The sequence below is a fragment of the Bubalus kerabau genome, chromosome 1 (genome assembly GCF_029407905.1).
Source record: "Bubalus kerabau isolate K-KA32 ecotype Philippines breed swamp buffalo chromosome 1, PCC_UOA_SB_1v2, whole genome shotgun sequence".
NCBI classification, from domain to species: domain Eukaryota; kingdom Metazoa; phylum Chordata; class Mammalia; order Artiodactyla; family Bovidae; genus Bubalus; species Bubalus kerabau.
In genome coordinates, this window is record NC_073624.1 from 125794516 (window position 1) to 125820371 (window position 25856).

At 41.8% G+C, this 25856-nt stretch overlaps 1 protein-coding gene across 1 annotated transcript in view; it reads left to right on the forward strand.

The window, feature by feature from the left end:
* Positions 1-25856, forward strand: part of LOC129654693 (formin-2-like) — a 77013-nt gene that overhangs the window by 37918 nt on the left and 13239 nt on the right. Inside the window, 1 exon segment of the mRNA XM_055584217.1 lies at positions 17453-17602. Coding sequence (XP_055440192.1) covers positions 17453-17602 — 150 coding nt within the window.

Below are 25856 nucleotides of genomic sequence, written 5' to 3' on the forward strand. Positions count from 1 at the left end.
TCCCGGGAATGAACTTCTGGATATGGATAAAATGAGAAGTGAAATGTTCAGTTCATGATATGCCTGTTTTCCAGATCTTTCTGAGTAACTATCTAGAGATGAATAGTCTGTGTTTATCTGGCTTGGGCTGACAGACCAGGCAGGTTGCAACCTGGTATTAAAACTGAAGTGATATGGAATATCTCTGAAAATACTCCAAACAGTTAATATCATTCTCGTAACAATAGTGATCAAGTAAAAACAAAGTTGGAGTTTGTATTTTCCAATTTGGATTTCTTAGTTAACTACCTCAAATCCTGGCAAAGAGTCACCATGTGGGGGCCTGCAGGAGGGACACTTCCAGGGCAGAGGAAGAAAACTGCTTCACGCCTTCCAGTCTCAGGCTTTGGCACACATTTGGGGTGTAGCACTTTTCTTTGTACAAAGGCATTTTCTTCAGTAGCTACATTATGGAAATTTTTACAAAACGCACTGACTTTCAACAGTGTGGGGCCTGTGAAACCAATTGCAGATTTGCTGGCCTTTGTCAGTTATAAAAAACATTCTGAGGTGGTTATCTCTCCTGAAATTTTTTTATGTTTTAGCTTGTATGTATTCTGAGTAGAACAGCTTCAGGACCTTCTGCTTTATAGAATTTTATATGTTTCCTTCCAGTTTTGGTTTGTAATTATAAAGGGGAAATATGCATAAAATAATCTCTGCTCTTCTACAGAGTTTTGTTTTAAAAATGGAAACTTTCCTATTGTATCGGGTTGATAAAATCTTCCCCACTCCAATATTTTAAAATATATTTGGGCCTCAACTGTTTCCACAAGCTAAGTTCTTCAACTTAAAAGAGTTTAGAACTCCAAAATTGTTGTCCTCTATAATAAAGAAGAAAAGAAATGCCCACATTTTTATTAGAGATTCTGATCCCTGTGTTCTTGCAATATGTGGGGAAAAGAGACACATAAGAAAGTATACACTATCTTACCCACTGTTTTATGTTTTAGACAATAGAAAATTATAGAAAAGCTTTGATGTTATTGTTCAGTCACTCAGTCATATCCGATTCTTTGCATCCCTATGGACTGCAGCACGCCAGGCTTCCCTGTCCTTCACCATCTTCTGGAATTGTTCAAATTCATGTCCATTGAATTGGTGATGTCATTCAACCATCTCATCCTCTGTCACCCCCTTCTCCTATCCTCAATCTTTCCCAGCACCAGAGTCCTTTCCCATGAATTGGCTCTTTGCATCAGGTGGCCAAATATTGGAGCTTCCGCATCAGTCTGTCCAGTGAGTATTCAGGGCTGATTTCCTACAGGATGGACTGGTTTGATCTTTTTGCTGTCCAAGGGATTCTTAAAAGTCTTTTCCAGCACCACAATTTGAAAACATCAATTCTTCAGCACTCAGCCTCCTTTATGGTCCGACTTTCTCACATCCATACATGACTACTAGGAAAACCATAACTTTGACTATGTGGAACTTTCTTGGCAAAGTGATGTCTCTGCTTTTTAATACCATGTCTAGGTTTGTCATAGCTTTCCTTGCAAGGAGTATCTTTCAATTTCATGGCTGCAGTCACTGTTCACAGTGATTTTGAAGTCCAAGAAAATAAGGTATGTCACTGTTTCCATTGTTTCCCCATCTGTTTGCCAGGAAATGATGGGACCAGATGCCATGATCTTCGTTGTTTGAACGTTGAGTTTTAAGCCAGCTTTTTCACTCTCCTCTCTCACCTTCATCAAGAAGCTCTTTTGTTCCTCTTTGCTTTCTGTGATTAAGGTGGTGTCATCTGCATATCTGATGTTATTGATATTTCTCCTGGCAATCTTGATTCCAGCTTAATATTCACCCAGCCTGCCATTTCACATGATGTGCTCTGTATATAAGTTAAAAAAACAGGGTGACTGTATACAGCCTTGACGTACTCCTTTCCCAATTTTGAACCAGTTCATTGTTCCACGTCCAGTTCTAACTGTTGCTTCTTGACCTGCATACAGGTTTTTCAGGAGACAAGTAAGGTGTTCTGGTATTCCCATCTCTTGAAGAATTTTCCACAGTTTGTTGTGATCCACACAATGAAAGGCTTTAGCATAGTCAGTGAAGCAGAAGTAGATGTTTTTCTGATCCAGTGGGTGTTGGCAATGTGATCTCTGGTTCCTCTGCCTTTTCTAAATCCAGCTTGAACATCTAGAAGTTCTCAATTCACATACTGTTAAAGCTGATTTTGAAGGATTTTGAGCATAATCTTGCTAGCATGTGAAATGAATGCTATAATTTGAACATTCTTTAGCATTTCCCTTCTTTGTGATTGGAATGAAAACTGACCTTTTCCAGTCCTGTGGCCACAGCTGAGTTTTCCAAATTTGCTGGCATATTGAATGCAACACTTGTAACAGTATTATCTTTTAGGATTTGAAATAGCTCAGCTGGAATTCCATCAGCTCCACTAGCTTTGTGCCAGAAAGTGAAGAGGAACTAAAAAGCCTCTTGATGAAAGTGAAAGAGGAGAGTGAAAAAGTTGGCTTAAAGCTCAACATTCAGAAAACAAAGATCATGGCATCTGGTCCCATCACTTCATGGGAAATAGATGGGGAAACAGTGGAAACAGTGTCAGACTTTATTTTTCTGGGCTCCAAAATCACTACAGATGGTGACTGCAGCCATGAAATTAAAACACGCTTACTCCTTGGAAAGAAAGTTATGACCAACCTAGACAGCATATTCAAAAGCAGAGACATTACTTTGCCAACAAAAGTCCATCTAGTCAAGGCTATGGTTTTTCCAGTGGTCACGTATGGATGTGAGAGTGGGACTGTGAAGAAAGCTGAGCACAAGAGAATTGATGCTTTTGAACTGTGGTGTTGGAGAAGACTCTTGAGAGTCCCTTGGACTGCAAGGAGATCCAACCAGTCCATTCTGAAGGAGATCAGTCCTGGGTGTTCTTTGGAAGGAAAGGTGCTAAAGCTGAAACTCCAGTACTTTGGCCACCTCATGTGAAGAGTTGACTCATTGGAAAAGACTCTGATGCTGGGAGGGATTGGGGGTGGGAGGAGAAGGAGACAACAGAGGATGAGATGGCTGGATGGCATCACTGTCTCAATGGACGTGAGTCTGGGTGAACTCCAGGAGTTGGTGATGGACAGGGAGGCCTGGCGTGCTGCAATTGATGGGGTCACAAAGAGTCGGACATGACTTAGCGACTGAACTGAACTGAATGATTCCTAAGGCCCACTTGACTACACACTCCAGGATGTCTGGCTCTAGGTGAGTGACCACATCATCATGGTTATCCAGATTGTACAAGTTCATCTGTGTATTCTTGCCACCTCCTCTTAGTATCTTCAGCTTCTGTTAGGTCCGTACCATTTCTATCCTTTATTGTGCCCATATTTGCATGAAATGTTCCCTTGGTATCTCTAATTTTCTTGAAGAGATCTCTAGTCTTAGTAATTTAAGATAACCATTGTATTCAATCATATCATGATTCAAATCCATTGGAGTTGTATGTTTTGAGAAACTATGCTGCTAGCCCAGTAGATACTCTACAAAAAACAATTGAATAAAAGTAGTCACTTTCATATTGAAAAAAATATATATATTTTTCAGGCTAGAATGAAACTAAGAGAAAAATGAAAGTTATCGGTGAGTCTACCAGTACACACATTTCATAAGGCAAATTAGAAATCTTCTTTAGAAGGTTGTTGTTAGAGGGGCATATTTGGTTATAAGCTACAGAGAACCACCTTCAATTAAGTAACATGGGATTAACTAACTCAGTTAAATTCCATGGGATTAAGTAACTCATGGGGTTTCTTGGAGGCCTCCAGGCTGCGCAGTAAAGGGAAACAGCCTCCAGGTGTGGGAACCCGGCAGGGATGAGCACAGGGCCCAGGCCCTGGCCAGATTAGAGTCACTGGCAAATCATGGTTTCACTTTTTTTCAAGTTGTCTGATTTGGAGATATTTATTGAACTGTACCTCCATTTCCTCATCTCTAAAATGAGGAGAATAATGGAACAGTGCCAGGCACAGTATCAGCACCGTATATTGGTATTCTTAGTAGTCTTGGTATTCTTCTCACTTCATGATGTTTACTATGGGGACCTGCCACTAATGACCCAAGTCTGAATTTTCCCTGTGGCTATTATTGCAGATTCTGAAAAGGGTGAGTTTTATTAACTTCCAGACAGGTGGCATGGGCTCCCGAAGTTCAGCTCAGGCTGTGGGTGGCTGGTGCGGCAAGTCTTGCCAACCTAAGAAGTAATGGCCCGTTGACTTAGGGGGCATAGGTAGTATAACAGTAAGGGTTAAAAAGAGATAATTTGGTGAATAGCCAATGACCTTTTATAGGTTGAACTTGTTTCTTTGTGGGAATTTTACATCACAAAGTGCTTTTTTGTTTCTTTGTGGGAATTTTACATCACAAAGCGCATCATTTCACTTTTGGGAATTTTACATCACAAAGCCTTAGGAAATTTAGAAGCTATTGTGGATAGTTGCATACATCAGATGTGAGTAAACTTACATGAAAAGTAGCATGAAGAATTGTTTTGCCTGGTTTGCTCACCATTTGTCCTGAGAGTTACAGACTTAGAGCAGTGGAAATTTCAGCTGCATTTACTTTGCAAACTTTGCATCAGAGCTGGCAGGAAATCACCTCATAGACTCTTGACCCACTGAAGTTGTGCATCTGCAGAAAGTGTCCCAGAGGAAGACAGCAATACACCTAGGCTGACCGCAGGCCAATCCATCTTTCTGATCTGTTTTCTTCATGTGCATGGGAGGCCAACATGGTCAAGTAGACAGTTTTTAACACAGTAGCCAAACATGCAGTAGATCCACCATACACACTGCTTTTTCCCTAGACAGTATGCTTTTTTTTTTTTTTTTTGCTTTTCGAGCAGCACTTTCTTTTAAAGGTCCACGTAGCAAATTGCAGAAGATACATAGTCAGCTATGTAAAAGTTTTTTCAGCTTGTTTTCCTCTTATTTTCCAGGCATACACTGTTTCTCCAGTTCATTTTGCTTTTGATTAATTTTTATTTTTCTTAAGGTTTTAATTGTAGACAGAATTGAAAAAGTCAATTAGTACTACCAGGCTTGCAACAAAAGGCAGCCTCCCCTGCTCCACCCTTCCCTACACCCGATTACATTTCTCTTAGCAGTTTCCTCTCATATTTCTGCCATATTTCTCAATAATAACCTTGTACTACTAGTTCATTATTAATTTGCAATAAAGGTAGGTGAAGTTTTAACTCACTTTGTTACCAAATCAAGCTTGGGTCAGCTCACCAATGTGCAGAAATTGACTAATCTACTAACAGTGGGTTGTGATGAAGGAAAATACAGCATTTATTGCAGATGTCAAGCAAGGAGAACAGGCCAGTCCTGCTCAAAGGACTAGAATTCCCTGATGGCTTTCACACATGGGTTTAAAGACCACATTAGGGGTAAGAGTCACAGGGTACATGATCATGTCTAGTTATTCTTCTTACTGATTGGTAATGAGGTAACAGGGTGATGATTTGAGAATCTCCATCATCAATCTTCAGGCTTTAACCAGTCTTCCTCTGTTTCTGCATTTTCTCACTTCTCTCATCATTAACTGCTTGAGTCTCCTCTTTGGAACTCAGTTATTGTATTCTTCATCTCTGTTTGATTCTTCTTTATTTTTTCTAATTCGTTGTTAAAAACTACCTTCTCCCTCTGTTCATCCAGTCTTCTCCCAAATTGTTTGATTATTATGATCATTACCTTGAACTCTATCAGATATATTGCCTATCTCTACATCACTTAGTTCTTCTGGGGTTTTATTTTTTTCTTCTTGGAATGTGTTCCTCTGTCATCTCATTTATCCTAATTCACTGTTCTTCTATGTATCTGGTGGCTTGGTTACATTTCCCGACCTGGGAGAAGTGGCATCCTGTAGGTTCCAGCAGCACATTCTCTGGATACCATAGCTTCATGCTCTAGGACTACCCCTGTTGGGTTGCCTTGGTCCTTCTCTTGAGGCAGGCTGGCTATTGTGGATGGTCTCCTAGGCATTGCTGGGCCCTGGGCCCTTTGATTGCCAAGTCCTGCCTTCTTGCTGATGGGTGGGGTGAGGCCCAGGGACTTCTGAGACTGGTGTCTGCATACTGGTGTGTGGGCCCCCCTCCAGTGCAGGTGACCACGATGAGGCTGTAGTGTCTGCTCAGACCCTGGGTCCCACACCTCTTGAAATGCCTGAATATTTCCCTTTGTCCCTGAGCAGTGGAGAAGGACCAGGGGGCTTAGTACAGTACCTGCTCCCCACAGTGTTTCAGGGTCATCCCTCTGGTCAGTGAGTTCTGGATCTGAAATCAGCTCAACTCCAGGAGCTGAGCGAGGCATCTTGATTTTTTATTAGAGCAACTGTTATCCTCCGGTTTCTCTGTTCTTGCCCTTTCCTCTGGCTATAGATGTTACACAGTGTTGTGTGTGTGTGTGTGTGCATGCATGTGCCCATGTACCTCTAAGGATACCATGATCTATTAACTATCTCCACACTCCCTGTGGGCAGACACTATGGTAACTGTGATCCCTGGGCTTCACCATCAGCCCCTGTTAATTCATCATCATCTCCATGGATGTTAATGGGCTCAGCTGTGACCTCCTCTCCTTTCCTGGCCCACAGCATGAACTGAAAACAGTATCCCTGTAACCAGCAGTCTTGACTGCCTTGGTGCACAGTGGGCCCTCTGGGACCTCCCATGGAGTGTTCTGTTGCTTAGTGCTCTGGATTCTTTTACTATATATGGACATGCCCACAGATCTCAGCCTCCTCACTCCCTCTTCTGTTTTCCAGAGCAGCTGAGTCATGTCTGCTGTTCTCTGCATTGGCCACCATTTACTCTAGACCTGTAAGAGCTACCCCTGGGTCCTGCTACCTCAGGAAAGTTAATTCTTGCAGCAACCTGTGTGTATAATCTCTTTTCCCTCATCAGTTCTGGCACTTTCCTAGATGGGGAGCTCACCTTTACTAGAGAAGAGTAGACCCCCTCTGCAAACTAAGGATAGTTTCAGGGACCTGTAAGGGTGCGGAGAAGGCAATGGCACTCCACTCCAGGACTCTTGCCTGGAAAATCCCATGGATGGAGAAGCCTGGAAGGCTGCAGTCCATGGGGTCGCTGAGTGTCGGACACAACTGAGCGACTTCACTTTCAGTTCTCACTTTCATGCATTGGAGAAGGAAATGGCAACCCACTCCAGTGTTCTTGCCTGGAGAATCCCAGGGACGGGGGAGCCTGGTGGGCTGCGGTCTATGCGGTCGCACATAGTCGGACACGACTGAAGTGACTTAGCAGCAGTAGCAGTAGCAGTAAGGGTGACTCATATCTCTCTCACTTGTTTCAGGATCCCAGATTTTCCTAGCCCGGGATCTGATTTTAGCGTAGCAGACCTGCTTGGCTGTGCTTCTAAATGTCTCTGGAGATCTTCAGTTCTGTTAGATCTGCTTTTTGCTTTGTCGCTGTTTCTGTTCTCTCACTACAGGTGATAACAGCTTCTTTCCAATTATCAAGTTGCCCCCTAGTCTTTAGCTGTCTGTTACTGCTCAGGATCCCTCATTATCTCTCTGTGGGGTGTCAGTCCCACTCAGCTGTAGTCAGCCAATTCCAGTGTCTCTGTGGCTTTTTCTCACCATATCTTCAACAACCTGAATCATCACACCTGTGAGGACATTTTCTAGGCCACTTTGCTGATATCTTTACAAGTTCATGGCCTCCTCCACTGTACCAGGGTCTGCCCTGTGTACCACCCAGGACAGTGGGGTGCTGGCTGACTGTGTCTCAGACCTCATCTTACTGCTTGTTTTCTCAGGCTCCTCGTGGCTCCACTTATACTATATCAAGTTCTCCACAAACCTGGTGCTAAGACTGGATTTACTGGGAAAAACAGTAACGGAGGCAGAGGAAGCTGGGGCAGCTATTAGACCCAGATGCAGGTCAAGCTCTCATGGTGGAGAGCGAAGGAAGAAAGCCTAAATAGCAAAAGCCTTAGACTGCAGTGCAGTTACCAGAAAGTTTTGGTAAAGCCAACTGAAAGTCCTCGGGCCAAAGTCACCATTTAGAGGAGCCTGTGTGTCCTAGATGAGACCTACACCAGCATCCCTGCTGAGTGCACTTGCTGGCCAGGAGCAACCCTGGGCCTCTGTGCAGATGCAGTGATGGGCTTCAAACCAGCATCCAAGGCCCTTGCTCATTCCATTTTCCGCAGCTGGGACCTGGGAGATCTGAACGATGCATACATCTGGCTGCCACAAACATGATACATTTTATTTCTCCTATTTTTAATACCTTTAAATTAACCAATGTTTATTTACTATCTTTGCCCCTTCCCAAAATAATATAACACCTTCAAATTGTTTAACTTTTCTCACCACAGGTTGTTGATCAGGATTTTAGGTTTGTGTGTTTTTGTGTGTGTAAGATGTGATGTCTGTTTATAGATTCCTTTTGTTGACTTTTTGCATATAAATATTCAGCTGTTCCAGCACATTTGTTGAAAAGACTATCATTTCTCCATTGAGTTACCTTTGTTCCTTTTTCAAAGATCAGTCAGCTACATTTCTGAGCCTACGTTTGGACACTCTATTCTGTTTCGTTAATGTATATGTCTACTCTTCCGCTAATATATCACACCGTCCCACTTTATAGTGGGTCTTAAAATTGGGTAGTGGATCAGTTTGTCAACATCCACAAAATAACTTGTTAGGATTTTTATTGGAATTACATGAATAAAATTAAGTTGGGAGGAACTGGCATCTTTACAATATTGACTATTCCTACCCATGTTCATTGGAACAAAGGACTGGTTCAAAATTGGGAAAGGGGGACATCAAAGCTGTATATTGTCACCCTGCTTACTTAACTTATATGCAGAGTACATCATGTGAAATGCTGGGCTAGATGCATCACAGGTTTTGCTCAAGACTGGCAGGAGAAATATCAACAGCCTCAGATATGCAGATGACACCACCTATGGCAGAAAGCAAAGAGGAACTAAAGAGCCTCTTGATGAAAGTGAAAGAGGAGAGTGAAAAAGCTGGCTTAAAACTCAAGATTCAAAAAGCTAAGATCATGGCATCCAGTCCTACCACTTCATGGCAAATAGATGGGGGAAATGTGGAAACAGTGTCAGATTTCATTTTCTTGGGGTCCAGAATCAATGCAGACAGTAAGTGTAGCCACAAAATTAAAAGACACTCGCTCCTTGAAAGAATAGCTATGTCAAACCTAGACAGTGTATTAAAAAGCAGAGACATCACTTTGCTGACAAAGGTCTGTGTAGTCAAACCTATGGTTTTTCCAGTAGTCATGTATGGATCTGAGAGTTGGACCATAAAGAAGGCTAAGCACCAATGAATTGACACTTCTGAACTGTGGTGCTGGAGAATAGTCTTGAGGGTCCCTTGAACAACAAAGAGATCAAACCAGTCAATCCTAAAGGAAATCAACTCTGAATATTCATTGGAAGAACCAATGCTGAAGCTCCAATACTTTGGCCACCTGGTGTGAAGAGCTAACTCATCGGAAAAGACTCTGATACTGGAAAAAATTGAAGGAAAGAGGAGAAGGGGGTGACAGAGGATGAGATGGTTAGATGGCACCACTGACTCAATGGACATGAGTTTGAGCAAACTTAGGGAGACAGTGATAGACAGAGAAGCCTGGCATGTTGCAGTTCATGGGGTCACAAAGAGTCAGAGGCAACTTAGTAACTGAACAACAACCCATGTTCATAGTATATCTCTCCACCTATTTAGATCTTATTTGATATTTTCATCATAGTTTTGTAATTTTCCTCACAGACTTTATATCTGTAACTAGATTTATACCTTATTATTCCATGTTTTTGTGCTATAGGAAATTATTTATGTTTTTAATTCCAAAATTTAATTTTTCAATGCTGGTATATCAGAAAACATTTGAGTTTTGTTTATTGACCTGTATCCTTCAATGTTCCTATATTTGTTTATTAGTTCCAGGAATTATTCTGTAGATTCTTTGGCACTTCTACATAGACATGCTGTGCTGTGTGCGTCGTTGTTCACTCATGTCTGACTTTTTGCGACCCCAAGGACTGTAACCCTCCAGGCTCCTCTATCCATTGGGATTCTCAGGCAAGAATACTGGAGTGGGTTGCCATGCCCTCCTCCAGAGAATCTTCCAGACCCAGGGATTGAACCTAGGTCTTCTGCATTGCAGGCAGATTTTTGCTGTCTGAATCACCAGGGAAGCTGAAGAATACTGGAGTGGGTAGCCTACTCCTTCTCCAGGGGATCTTCCTAACCCAGGAATTGAACTGGGTAAATTCGATTCCTGCATAGCAGGTGGATTCTTTACCAGCTGAGCTACCAGGGAAGTCCCTACATAGGCATATTCATCTGCAAATACAGTTTTACTTCTTCCCTCCCAATCTGTGAACCTTATTTACTTTTCTTGTCTTATTGCAATAGCTACAACTTCCAGTGTGATGTGAAACAGAAGTAAAAGAGAGGGCACTCTAGCCTTATAACCATTCTTAGGAGGAAAAATTTCAGTATCTTAACATTTAGTATGGTGTTAGCTATAGGCGTTCTTTTGTAGATGTTCCTTCTTAAGTCAAGGAAATTCTCTATCCTTGGTTAGCTGAGAGTATTTTATCAAATATCTTTCCTGCATAAGTTAATATCATCATATGATTTTTTCTTTAGTTTATTGATGCAGTAGATTAAATTTTTTAATTTGAATATTGAACTCATTTGCATAACTAGAATAAACATCACTTGGTCATGGTGTATAGTTCTTTTTATTCATGTTGAATTCTATTGGCTAACTTTGTTGTGAATTTTTTAATTGATTCACAAGAGGCATATTGGCCTGCACTTTTTTTTTCTTGTAATGCCACTATCTTGTTTGGGTATGAGACAATTTCTGGCTTCATAGAATGAGTTAGGAACTCTTTCTTCTGCTGCTACCTTCTGAGAGAGATTCATTTTTCTTTTCCCCTATAAGGATGTGATAGAATTCTCTAGGGAAATCACCTAGGCCCTGTGGTTTGTTTTCTGGAAGGTTATAAATTATTAACTTAATTTCTTTAATAGATGTACATGTTTTCAGATTATTTCTACTGTGAGATTTCTGGTAGTTAATATCTTTCCAAGATTTGACTTATTTTATCTAAATTATCAAAATTTTTGTCAAAGAATTATTCATAGCATTTCTTTAAATGTCCATGGAATTAGTAGTGAAAACCCTTTTTTCATTATTTACACTACTAATTTGTGTTTTTTAGAACACTTCCTCACACCATATACAAAAATAAAATTGTTCAAAGACTGAAATATAAGACATGACTTCATAAAACTCCTAGAAGAGAACATAGGCAAAACATTCTCAGACATAAATCACAGCAACATTTTCTTAGATCAGTCTTCTAAGGCAAAGGATATAAAAGCAAAAATAAATGAGACCAGGACTTCCTAGTGGTCCAGTAGTTAAGACTCTGACTTCCCAATGCAGAGGTCCCAGGTTTGATCTGTGGTCAGGGAACTAGATCCCACATGCTGCAACTAGATCCTGTGTGCTACAGCTAAGACCCAGCACAGCCAAATAAAATTTTTTAATAGTTTATTAAATAAAATGAAAATAATAATTAAATTTTAAAATAAAAAATTCAAAATAAATAAAATAATTAAATAAAAGTAAATAAAAGTTTTAAAATAAAAATAAAATTTTAAAATTAATTAACTACATAAAAATGACAAATAAAAAATAAATGAGACCTGGACTTTCCTGGTTGTCCAGTGGTTAAGAATTCACCTGCCAATGCAGGGGACATGGGTTTGATCCCTAGTCTGGGGAGATCCCACCTGCCATGGAACAAGTAGGCTCATGCACCACAACTACTGAGCCCATGTTCTAGAGTCCATTCTCCACAAAAGAGAAGCCACCACAATGAAAAACCCATGCACCCCAACTGGAGAGTAGTCCCCATTTGCTACCACTAGAGAAAGCCTGAGTACAGCAACAAAAAGGCAGCATAGCCAGGAATAAATAAATATTTTAAAAAATAAAATAAATGAGGCCTAATCAAATTTAAAAGCTTTCACACAGCAAAGAAAAACATAAAAAACAATTTTTAAATGGAAAGGCTACCTACAGAAGGAGAGAAAGTATCTTCAAATAATGTAACCAACAGGATGCTATCATGGAAAATACAATAATAGCTCATATAACTCAGTACTAAAGAAACAAACAACCTAGCCAAGAAGTAGGCAGAAAACACAAACAGACATTTCTCCAAAAAAGACTTACAGGTGGTCAACAGCACATGAAAAATGCTCAGTGTGGCTAATTATTAGAGAGACATAAATCAAAACTACAGTGAAGTATCCCCTCACACCTGTCAAAATGGCCATTTTCAAAAAGTCAACAAATACTAAATGCTGGAGAAATTATAGAGAAAAGAGAACCCTCCTACACTGTTGGTGGGAATGTAAACTGGTGCAGCTTCTATGGGAAACATTACGGTGGTTCCTTGGAAAACTAAAAATAGGGTTACTGTATGACTTCAAATCCTAAAAGATAATGCTGTACTGCACTCAATATGAAAGAAAAAACTCAGCAGTGGCCACAGGACTGGAAATGGTCAGTTTTCATTCCAATCCCAACGAAGGGCACTGCCAAAGAATGTTCAAACTATTGCACTCATTTCACATGCTAGCAAGGTTATGCTCAAAATCCTTCAAGCTAAGCTTCAACAGTATGTGAACCGAAACTTCCAGATGTTCAAGCTGGATTTTTAAAAGGCAGAGGAACCAGAGATCACATTGCCAACATCCACTGGATCATAGAAAAAGCAAGAGAATTCCAGAAAAACATCTACTTCTGGTTCATTCAGTATGCTAAAGTCTTTGACTGTGTGGATCACAACAAACTGGGATATTCTTAAAGGGGTGGGGTTACCAGAACAACTTACCTGTCTCCTGAGTAACCTGTATGCAAGTCAAGAAGCAATAGCTAGAACTAGACATGGAACAACAAAATGATTAAAAATTGGGAAAGGAGTACATCAAAGCTGTATTTGTCACTCTGCTTATTTAACTTTTATGCAGAACAATCATGCAAAATCCCAGGCTGGATGAAGATCAAGCTGAAACTAAGATTGCCAGAAGAAATGTCAATAACCACAGATGTGCAGATGACACCACCCATGGAAGAAAGTGAAGAGGAACTCAAGAGCCTCTTGATGAGGGTAAAAGATGAGAATTAAAAAGCTGACTTAAAACTCAACATTCAAAAAACTAGGATCATGGCATCCGGTCCCATCACCTCATGGCAAATGTTGTTCAGTCCTGTCCAACTCTTTGTGACCCCATGGACTGCAGCACTCTAGGCTTCCCTGACCTTCACCATCTCCTGGAGCTTGCTCAAACTCATGTCCATTGAGTCAGTGATGCCATCCAACTATCCCATCATTTGTCATCCCCTTCCTCTCCTGCCTTCAATCTTTCCCAGCATCAGGGTCTTTTCTAATGAGCCATCTCTTCGCTTCAGGCAGCCAAAATATTGGAGCTTCAGTTTCAACATCAGTTCTTCCAATGAATATACAAGATTGGTTTCCTTTAGGATTGACTAGTTTGATCTCCTTACAGTACAAGGGACTCTCAAGAGTCTCCTCAAACAGCACAGTTCAAAAGCATCAGTTTTTTGACACTCAGTCTTCTTTATGGTCCAACTCTCACATCCACACATGATTACTGGAAAAACCATAGCTTGACTGTATAGACCTTTGTCAGCAAAGTAACGTCTCAGCTTTTTAATACACTGTCTATGTTTGTCACTGATAAAGAATCTGCCTGTAATGCTGGAGACCCTGGTTCAATCCCCTACGTCAGGAAGATCACCTGGAGAAGGGCATGACAACTCACTCCAGTATTCTTGCCTGAGAATTCCATGGACAGAGAAGACTGGTGGGCTACAGTCCATGGAGTCGCCAAGAGTTGGACACCACTGAGCGATTATCACAATAGGTTTGTCAAAGCTTTCCTTCCAAGGAGCAAGCATCTTTTAATTTCATGGCTGCAGTCACCATCTTGCAGTGATTTTGGAGCCCAAGAAAATAAAGTCTGTCACTCTTTCCATTGTTTCCACATCTATTTGCAATGAAGTGATGGGACTGGATGCAATGATTTAGTTTTTTGAATGCTGAGTTTTAAGCCAGCTTTTTCATTTTACTCTTTCACCTTCATTAAAAGGCTCTGTAGTTCCTCTTCGCTTTCTGCTATAAGGGTGGTGTTATCTGCATATCTTAGGTTATTGATATTTCTCCTAGCAGTCTTGATTCCAGCTTGTGCTTTATCCAGCTCATTATTTCGCCTGATAGATGGGGGTAAAGTGGAAACAGTAGCAAATAGATGGGAAAATAGTGGAAAGTGGAAACAGTAACAGACTTTTATCTTCTTGGGCTCCAAAATCTCTGTGGATGGTGACTGCAGCCATGAAATTAAAGGACGCTTGCTCCTTGGAAGAAAAGATGTGACAAACCTAGATACCATATTAGAAAGCAGAGACATCACTTTGCTGACAAAGGCCTGATAGCCAAAGTTATGATTTTTCCAGTAATCATCGGAAGTATGGATGTGAGAGTTGGATCAAAGAATTGATGCTTTTGAACTGTGGTGCTGGAGAAGACTCTTAAGAGTGCCTTGGACAGCAGGGACATCAAACGAGTCAATCCTAAAGGAAACCAATCTTGAATATTCATTGGAAGGACTGATGCTGAAGCTGAAACTCCAATAGTTTGTCTACTTGATTTTAAGAGCCAACTCATTGGAAAAGACGCTGATGCTGGGAAAGTTTGAAGGCAGGAGGAGAAGGGGGTGACAGAGGATGAGATGGTTGGATGGCATCATCGATTCAATGGGCATGAATTTGAGGAAACTCCAGGAGATGGTAAATAACAGGAGCCTGGTGTGCTGCAGTCCATGTTTCAAAGAGCTAGACATGACTAGAGAACATTACACCTATTGAAATCAGTCAGGCAGAGTAACACAAATACTCTTATGATCTTACTTACATGTAATGTAAGTAATTAGAGTTTTGGATTAGCAGACATAACCACTGTGCATAAAATAGATTAGCAACAAGGACCTACTTTATAGTCAGTATTTTAGAAATTATAGTCAGTATTTTGTAATAACCTATAATGGAAAAGAATCTGAAAGAATAACTGGATCACTATGATGTATACCTGGTGTGCTGCGATTCATGGGGTCGCAAAGAGGTAGACACGACTGAGTGACTGAACTGAACTGAACTGAATAATGGAAAAGAATCTGAAAAAATAACTGGGTCACTATGATGTATACCTAAAATTAGCACAATACTATACTTCAATTAAATATATATACCTTTGTGTGTCTGTCTGTCTGTGTCTCTTAGGGTCAGCAGGCCAGCACCACAGTGGGGTGACCACCCTTACCTGTCCTCCCTACTCATCTGTACAGTTTCACTCACTTTACTCAGCAGATGGTTTGCAATGGCTCCTAACAAGAGAATCCTCTCATTTTCAATGTTATCTCTTAGTGGTTGTGTGAGATGTTAATATTAGGAGAAGCTGAATGGAGGCTATATTGGAATTCTCTATATTATCTTTTCAACTTTTTTTTTTAATCTAAAATTAATACAAAGTTAGGCCATGAAATAGGTGACCATTATGTCAACTGTCTCCTGTAAACTCCTGAGACTTTCATAAGGGGAAAATGGAATATATTCAATTCAGTTTTCACCAGTTTAACCTAAAGGAGCAAAAGAAAGCTGTTAATAATTTCTCACTTTCAAGTTCAAGTAAACAAGACAGTAATGGTTCCATTACGTTAGGTCATGAGAGGGAAAATTGCTAAAAATTATATGTGTAGATCAGAGACTCTTGAGAGAAAAGTAGTGGAATGGTGGTCTATGAAGCCAGATTTTAAAATGAGTGAGGACATGGGATCATTGAATACAAATAACATTTGTATATAAATAATGGTGTCTTACAATGAGTCTGCATGGCTGAAAGAATATTATTTATAGATGCAGAAATCTGCATATGCTCTTAGAATCTAGAGGAAAATCCAATAATAAGACATCTGGGATGCCAGAAATAGAAGACAATGATTTGATACTTTGCTAAAGGAAGCAGGGGTAGGTAAATTAAACACCATGCAGGTGAAGAACTTAACTGTGATTCAGAGGCAGTAAACAGAATGTACAGTGATCATCATGCATTCATCACCCAGTTTCAGCAGTTCCTGAATTGGTTTCATCTATACCCCTGCCCGCTTGCCCCTCCCACACTGTTTTTGAAGCAAGTCTTCAACAGGTATAATGTCATTCATGTAGATTTTAGTATGTGTCTCAAAAAGATCCCCTTTAAAAAATAACCACCAGCAGTTTCATCCCCAACAATAATAATAATCTCTAATCTCATCAAATACCCAGGTTCTTTTCAAAACTCCAATTAGTTCATATATGTAATAAATGATTTTATTTTCTTACAGTTTGGAACAAGATATAAAGAAATTCAAGCCATTATAATTAGACAGTGTCTTTTAAGTGTTTATAATAGACTTTGTCCCCTGAAATTTATGTATTTAAAAATCTAGATCATTTGCCTTAGTTCTGAGTGTTATCACAAAATACCATTGACTGGATGGCTTACACAGTGCACACTTCTGGAGTCTGGGAGGTCCACGTCAAGATGCAGCATAAATCTACCATTTACTAGTTGTGCGCTGTCTGTCAACCCTTTGAAACTCTTCTGAGCATCGTGTACGTGTAATATGAGGCGGCCTTGATGGCACCTTCTGGAGATGGGCACTGTTGCCACTGTCAGGATGCTGGCCGCCCTGCTCATACCCACTCAGCTGTGTTACCCTGATCTTCAGGGCAGCCTCTGTCAGTATCTCCCAGGGCTGTTGATTTTTCCCCCATCAGCAATATAGGAAGTCAAATAGTATAGAAGCAGTACAATACACATATTGTATAACATGTACACGTATTAAACTAACATATACAATATACGTAGTTAGTTTAGGGGCATAGGGCTGATATTTCATTTGTTTAGAGTCTAGAAAAAAGGTATACATAAACTTCGCTTATGTCCCAACTTGATTACAGGTTCATTTCTGAAATAGGTCAGATGCATAGTGATTAATTTTGAAAATGGATGGACCAGGGATAGTTAGCAGTATATGGAGGACTCTTATCTGCTGCTAACATCTGTGTTCAAAAACTCAAACATGAAACCTTAAGAGAATACCTGTTGGTTCCTGAGGAGTTGAGTCCTCTTGGTAATAGTAACTGCCTGAATGAAATCAGCCTTTGGATGGAGAAAGAATACCCCATATTGGAAAGTAAGTATAGCTTTTACACGTGTGTGTGTGTGTGTGTGTGTGTGTGTGTGTGCTTTCACAGCTTTTTGGAGACGACAGCCTATTTCTCCATGATACCAAAAATTGGAGAGAAGGAAGTGTCCCCAAACGTTTTCTTCGGTATCCGGCATGAATTCAGCTCTCACTTTAAAGACTTTTGGAAGAAAGACAACAAACTCATTCTATGAGAAAAGTAGGTGTTTTTCATTTACACAGTGGCATTTTAAAACTGGTGTTTTCTCCGGTGTGACCTGTTAGGGGTTGCCAACTTTCACAGCCTGAATGAAAAACTAGGTCCTCACCCTGGGCTTTCCAGTCTAAGAGGGTGCTGAGGTTGGGCAGTACTTAGAGTTCAAGTAAGAAGGGTCAGCACAGTGGCTGTGATGCTGCAAAGGGCAGCTGGAGTGATGGTTTGCCAGGACCACTGTCTGGTAGACCAGGAAGCCACACAGAAGCAGACAGGCAAGCAGAGGAGTGAAAGAACCCTGCTGAGATGACAGACCCACTCATTTCCAAAAAACCTTAAGATGAATCAGTTTGGTTTAACTTTTGCTCAATTCATGGGATATTGTCACACATTTCATCATTCATATCAAAATTTCCCCAGGTGTCACCAAGAAAAAGATGATCAATATTTTTAAGAGATATTTTCAAGACTCTTATCATATTGTATCACATTTCCTTAAGTATATCTTCAGAAATAAAGGGAAATTTCCCTTCTTAAGTACATCGAATAGAGTCTCTGTCCCTTGATTTTGAAGCTAACACAAGTGCATTGTTACCAAGTTGGGAAGCGTGTCCCCAAATTGTGGGGTCTGAAGGGAGAATAAAAGGGAAACCAAACCCTAATCCTGAGCCTATTAGTGCACTTCCCACATCCTGACCCTAACAAGGACTTTTCTTTAGAAAACGTACCTCGTAAGGAACTTTATTGATCATAGTACAAAGTTCCACAATTTTTTTCTTATCATCTTCATTTTGGTCTTGCTTATATACAAAACCATGCTGGCTCACCTAGTTTTCACTTGTAAGTAGATCTCAATCTACTTACAGGTGAGATTAATTGCTGACACTTGCTGAGCAAGTGGACTGTTCTCACTAATAGAATTACCTACATCAGAGCAGGAAGTCTGCCTCGGTGACCAGTGGATGGAAAAGAGAGCAGTCTGAATGGAAGGGAAACACTGTAAACATCTATTTGGAGACAGTGAACTTGTTCTCCCTCAAGATGCATCACCCAGGTTACTGTAAAGGACATTTGCCAGGAGTCCAGGTTGGTGAGGCAGGAGAGAGAACTGAGTGAACATGGGCCTATCTGGACTACTGTTCAGACGTGGATGTCTCCAGCTTTTCACTGACCAAGGCTTGCTCGGTTTGGAAAATGGTGAGGAATAACTTTGGCATGTCACAGACAGCCTCCCTCCCTGGTGCTCACTGCTTCCACACATGCCTCCTTTCAGCTCTGACCTGAGCCTGGGAAGGGCCTGGGGCTCAGTCACACTGGGAAAGAATATAGAAAGATCAGTGTTTCACTTTGCACAGGAGCTGGGATGATACTGATCTCAGAGGGAAAGATCCTAGTTCCCTGCCCGGAATTAAACCTGGGGAACCTGGATGAAAACCAAGAGTCCTAGCCACTAGACCACCAGGGACTAGAGGCGAGAAGCAAAAGTGGCCTGGGCTCTTGCCCCTGTTTGTAAGCAAGACTGTTTCAAGGAGGCAAAAACTATAAAAACAGGTCCAACATTTATGATTAGATACATAGCACAACGTATGGGAAGAGCACACAGGAAAACAGTTTGTTCATCCAGCTCAGAAGGAGGGCAGAGATACACACCTGCAGAGGAGTGCAGAGTGAGTGAGGAGGAACATAGTCTGGATGTGTTTAAATCACTTATATGGGACAGCCCTTCTAGGTCTTTGTTTACCTTTGGCCAATTATCTTGTTTCTTTCTTCACACCTGACTGATCCACGCACCTTCCCAAAGATGTCTGTGCAACTTTCTTCTCAGATGTATCCCTCCATAGAGGTCTATGGATGCATGTTCACACTTATTATGGGGTGGAGTCCCTTCCCTTTTCAACCCCAAAGAAGACTTCCTGAACATGTGCAGACAGGGAAGTCTTCCTTGACCTCAGGAGTGGGCACCTTTTCTCTTTGCTTTAGCAGAACTCAGCTTTTACCACTAGCTTTGTCCTTGGAGTGTCTGGGTGAGAACAAAGCTTGAATTATACTCCACTTGACAAATACCAGGTGTCCGGCCCAGAGGCCCGCTATCTCCTACCTCAGTACTGACAGAGTGGAAATGGCGAGAGCTAGGCACAGACAGAGCAGGAGTGGAGAGGGCCTGAGGGCACATAAGAGAGCAAGGGATTCTCAGCTAAGGTCCTGGCATGAGATCGCAGGGGGTCTCTCATCTGAGCTCTCTTCACCACGTGGCCTGTCCAGAAGTGTTGAGTGGCTCCCGTGGAGATGATGTTGGCCTGGAGCAAGTCATTCACCGTCAGGAATGGCAAAGGCCTTGTCCCTGAGATAGAGCTGGGTTTCCAGGAAACTGTTGACAACACTCCACCATTTATGAGATTTTAGGCATTGGACATGCTCACTGAATATCTCACACAATCAACCCGACCCTTTTTTAATACTTCCTCCTGTGCTTAAAAAAATCCAGTGGGCTTTTTGGCTCACTGGAGGTGACTTCATTTTGTCTCGTAGTGATGTTAACGGGCAGGTGACAGGAGCTGTCCAGTGCACACTGCTCGTTTGCTCTGAACAGAGGACTGTGGAGGAGCCATGGCAGGTGAGAGAGCTCCTTAGCCCTCCGGAGGGCAGGATGGAAGGTGTCTGTGGGTGCCTCACTGCAGAAATGCCAACCGCAGCCTGGGGTTGGGTGGGGGCGTTGGTCACATGTGTCTGTACCTGCCACCCTCCACCTGTCTTTTCAGTGTCCTCTCCTCCTCCTGTGCTCCCTCTTCTCCTCTCTTTCTCTCTCTCATCTGCACTCTCACCTTCTCTCGCCCTTCAGCTCCCTCCCTCCAATTGCTCTGTGCTTTAGCACAATTTCCAGGCCAGGCTGTTTCTTTAAGGGTGGGCCCCTGGCCATCAGTCCGGCCTCGGCTCACATTCTCCCAACCCAGGAGGAGAGGGCATTCTCGAGCTTCTAGAGAAATCCCAGAGAGGAATTACAGATGAGTCGTGTTCATCTTTGGATCAGCCACAGTGCCAGAGGTTGGTTCTGTGGGGACTGTGATTGGTTCAGCAGTCCTGCAGCCAGAGCGGAGGATTGCTGTGAGTGACAACCTCCTTCTTTGCAACGTCACTGGAGTTAGGGAGGAGCAAGTAAATGATGCTCTACTAGCCCTAATTTATTAAGCCTTTAAAAATAACCTGTGTAATTACCAGAATGTCTTAGCATGTCTTAAACTCAAAAGATGTTTTAATGGCATGGTTGAAATTTTCCTTTCTGATCAAGTTTTCCGTGCTCTAATTTGTAATGTTTACATTGAATAATAGTTTAAGGTTGTACATAGTCTATAAAAATCATTACTAATTGTTGTTTGAGTATGGAGTGGTAGTAATGTATTTTGGGCTTTTCTGATGACTTATATGATTTAATAGATATATTTCTTGAAATGGTGAGTTTCTAGTCTATGGGGAAAAGGTCTGCTGTCTTTCTAATCAATGGGGTGTGGAAAACACAAGCATTTCCAAACCAGTTTTTATTGGCTTCCCAGGTAAGTACTAGTGGTAAAGAATCCACCTCCAAGGCAGGAGATGTAAGAGACTTAGGTTTGATCCCTGGGTTGGCTAGGTCCCATGGAAAAGGGCATGGGAACCCACTGCAGTATTCTTGCCTGGAGAATCCCTTGGACAGGAGCCTGGTGGGCTACAGTCCATGGGGTCTTAAAGAGTCGGACATGACTAAAGCGACCTAGCATGCACACACACTTGCTGGCTTGAGCTCTAGACAGGCATGGCTTTGGAGTTAGCAAAGTGGGGACAGTAATAGCTGTCCTGCAGAGAGACGATAACTGAACAAGGTTATTAGAGTATGTAGGGCAGTGTCTCCATGCTCAATATTCAGTGGCTGTTGTGCATCATTTAATATAAATGACCTCCTGATTATGATGACCCACAAGGTCATGTGACATTCTGACAAGGCATGTTAAGAACATATCTGTAAATGCAAGGCATTATTGTGATGCAGTTGCCTTCTTGGTTGGTAAAATGTCTTGATTCTGAGTCCAAGGATGAACTTTTGTTTGAAGATGCTGAAGTGACCTGTCCTTTCTTGGTTTTAAATTATGCTCTACTCCCCTTGATGCTTTAGACAGCTGACCCATTGGTTTTGTCTTGATTCAGAAAAAATTTTTTTCATGTATGTGGAACTAGGCTTGTACACTTATTAATTAGAGGTCCATCTCCAAAGAAATCTGGACTCATTATTATTGAGCAACACAAAATATGAAAACTAATTTTTTTAAATGTCAGCTCGATCTATCCAGAAGATGGGGACAGACTGCCATGAGTGCTGCCCAAGCACATTGTCCGTGTGTGAGGACCCCGGGGACCATCTCATCCCCAGGGGGCCGTCAGCAGCACCGGCCACTCGGGAGGCTAAGGGAGCTCGGGGGATAGGAGCTAGGTGACTTAGTACAGGCTGATGGAGGCACTGGTGCTTTTCCTTCTTTTTTTGTTTTGTATTTAAAATAATGTGCATTGGCATGTAGTTACTGTGCAGTGTTGTGTTAGTTTCTGCTATACAGCAAAGTGAATCAGCTATACGTGTGTGTGTGTGTATATATATATATAATATATCCCTTCTGTTGACACATGCTTTTCCACAGTGATGGAGGGACCATGGTCCTGGGGGAGACAGTTGTGCCCAAGACAGCTTCATTGCCGGCAAATGCTCTGTTATAGCTGGACTTGGTTTTTAGGCAGAGTCCAGTTGTGTGACGTGTGGTCATTGTCTCCTTCCATGTTGAGTTTCCAGGCCCAGGAGACCCTCGGTCATTTGGTGGTGACCCTGTCTCTCCGGAGCTGACAGCCTAGCCCTGGTACAGTGTGACAGGCGGGGGAAGCAACAAGGGGGGATCAGTTCCTCCAGAATTCTGTTGACGCAGATCTGATTAGAAGCATACCAGGTGGTCCTGGGGGTGAGAGTGTCCTAGACGCGGAGACCAATCTCCAGGAGCCAGGCCTCAAGCCCCATCATGCAGGGAGGCCTGCCACCATTTCATTTGTAGTCAGCTTGAGACATTTTAGTTAATCAGTGATGGCATTAGTAAGGGTTGTGCTTAAAGTGCTGTCTAACTTAATTTGCTTGTTTAATTTACTCTGAGGAACCAGGAGAAAGGGCAGCTACTCCTCCCACTGCACAGGCGAGGGGCAGTCGGATCTGGTCTCAGCCCCACCGGTCTGTGGTTGGAGGAAAATGTCTGTGTTCCCCACCTTAGGATATCGCACATTAAACTGAAGGTGCCTCGTACAGTGCTAACATTCCTTTTTCCATCATTTGTATGCGTATGAGCTGTGCTTTCAGATTGAAATGGGATGTCATCTGAGTAGAAGGAAGCAACCATTTTCAAAGCAATGAAAAATAAACTTGAGCTAAAGAGACAGACTTATTGTTCTGTAATCATGTGTTTGTTGGACACCTAAGTGGAGCTGCCTCTTGGACCTCCACTCAGCACTGTACGTGAAGTTGGCCAACCACTTACCCCTTTAATTCAGGCGTCAGTTTCTAGAGAAATGACCCATAACAAAACCTTTCTCCTAGTTCTGATCCCTGTAGCAGACGCCTTGGCTGGAAAAGGACAAGACAGAACAGTGGCCAATGGAGCCTGGGAATGTGTAAGGAATATGACGTACACTCATTAAAGGAGTAATTCATATGCATTAAGATATAATAGGCAATTAAATACATGAATTTATTAATACAGAAAATATTTACATCCTACTGTGTGCTTGGCAAATTTCCTGGCCATGTATATCTTACCCCCTAGTGAGAGAGGCAGACAATAAAAAAGTGAACACACACATTTTTAAATTATAGGTTGAAATTAGCACTATAAGGAAAGTAAAGAGTGAACCAATTTTGCAGAATGAAAAGCAGAAGAGTTTCATTTAGAAAATGTGGTCAGAGGAGGCCTTTCTGAAGAGGCAACATTTATGCTAACACCTAAAGAACTTGAGGCTGGTGAGGGGTAGGATGGTGAGCCTGGCTGGCAGAGGTGTGGGAAGGTCACGGAGCCTGACAGAAAAGATTGACTGCTCTCCAGGTCATGAGATGAATCTGAGGGAACAGGCAGGGGCCTGACCATTCAGGCCCTTGCAGTCATGCAAACAGACTGACTTCTATCGTGGGTACAGTAAAAGTTCTCGCAGGGCTTTTGAAAGGGAATGACCTGATGCGATTCTTGCACAGAAGAGACGGTTGGGCCAAGTGTGTAGGAAATGGGGGACCATGGTATTGAGAAACAAGCTGGGAGTAACTGAGGTGGCCCAGGTGAAAGGTGTGATGCTGTGGACCAGGAGAGGCAGCAAGAGGTGACAGGAAGTGGACCCTCTGCACACACATTATCTTGAGTTCCTGACTGGAGTAACTTTGGAGGTCAGAAAAGTCTGTCTCAGCTGCTTCGTGACAAGCTTATGTTAACCAGATTTTAGAGATCAGGAAAGCAAACTTCCCCCTTTCTTTCTTCTAAAATGATTTACAAAAAGCCATGGCTAAGAAAAGATCTGAGACTGTGGATATCAGAAAATTTATTTTCTAAAACTTAATTCTCCAAAAATGATGTAAAACTCTAAGGCAAAGGTTAGATGGAAAAAAGTCACTGCACTTGCTTCTTTATCTTATCATGTTTCAAGAGATGTTTTTAAATTTTGGGAAAATCCTTTCTCAAAGTTCAAAAGTTCAAAAATGAAAAAATCTCACCCTGAAAGGTTCTGGTTCGAGCTTGTCCACAGACATTTTTTGCTTTGAAAAAGGATTTAAACATTTCTGGTGAGTTTGTAGAGACTTATGAAGGTATCTGAGCAATTATTAATTTCTCTTTAGCATTTGCTTAAAAGTTTTTTGATGTATTAGCAAAGTTTGTAGTAAAACATATTTGGATCAAAATATGGTACATCGAGTAAAGATATTTAAAAATTACTCATTAGAAATAATATTATGGAGTTTATAAGAGCTGAAAATGGGCTTCCTTGGTGGCTCAGTGGTAAAGAACCCCCCTGTCAATGCAGGAGACACAGTTTCAATCCCTGGGTTGGGAAGATACCCTGGAGGAGGACATGGCAACCCAATCCAGTATCAGTGTCTGGGAAATTCCACAGATAGAGGAGCCTGGCAGTCTACAGTCCATGGGATCGCAAAAGAATTGGACATGACTTAGTGACTAAACAACAGTGAACTGAAAATAATTCCTAAAGTAAGCTATTCCTTTACCAGCAAGCTATTATTTGGGGAGTCATTTTCAATTTCTTTAGGAGCCTCTCAATGTGATGGTTATAACCTGTGGGAAGAGGAGGGCCAGATTTGTCTAAAACTAAATTCTTAGGTTTGTATGGACTTCACTGGAGTCTGGATTTTTTAGGTAGTGAAACATGTTAGAATTCAGGGGCCCCACCAGTCACCCCTTGTGGCATCTTCCTGACTGGCTCTGAGCCCTCCAAGCAGAGGAGCCCACTGGCCAAACATCCTTCTTCCTGTCTGCTTGGCACTGAACACTCAGACCTGGTGGAGCAGTGGGGAGCTGAGAGAAATAGAAAGCGATGAGAGAGTAGCATTGAAAGATATGTATGTAAATCATATGTAAAATAGGTAGCTAGTGGGAAGTTGCTGTATAACACAGGGAGCTCAGTCCAGTGCTCTGTGACAACCTAGAGAGGTGGGATGGAGTAGGGGGTGGGAGAGAAGTTCAAGAGGGAGGGGACACGTGTATGCTTATAGCTGATTGACATTGTTTATGGCAGAAACCAACACAACATTGTAAAGCAATTATCCTCCAATTAAAAATAAATTTTAAAAGTTTGGAATCACGGGGTCAGTAATGGGTATTCAGAAGCTAGGTGTGAGAGAAGGGGGTGGGCAGGAGCGTCTCCAAGTCGCAGGCGTTAGTCTCTACAACAGATGTGAGGCTGCTGGCAGCAGTAGACCCAGCCATGCTGGCCATTCTATTCGACAAAGAGCAGCTAACTCACTGGTTTTGCTGCTGAAGTCTGATTAACGCTTAAGAAGCAACTGTTATAAGACATCAACCTTAATTTTGAATGTCTGTGACTCTCACATCCTGGAAGGACATGGCCAAAATATTTTTTAAAAGGTCAGCCTAGAGTTGCCATGAGGTCCACAGCTCCCTCCTGGGATCCGAGGACAAGGACAAGGACACACAGCAGTATTACTCATAACATCTGAACGCCAGAAACAAACTCAAATGTCCAT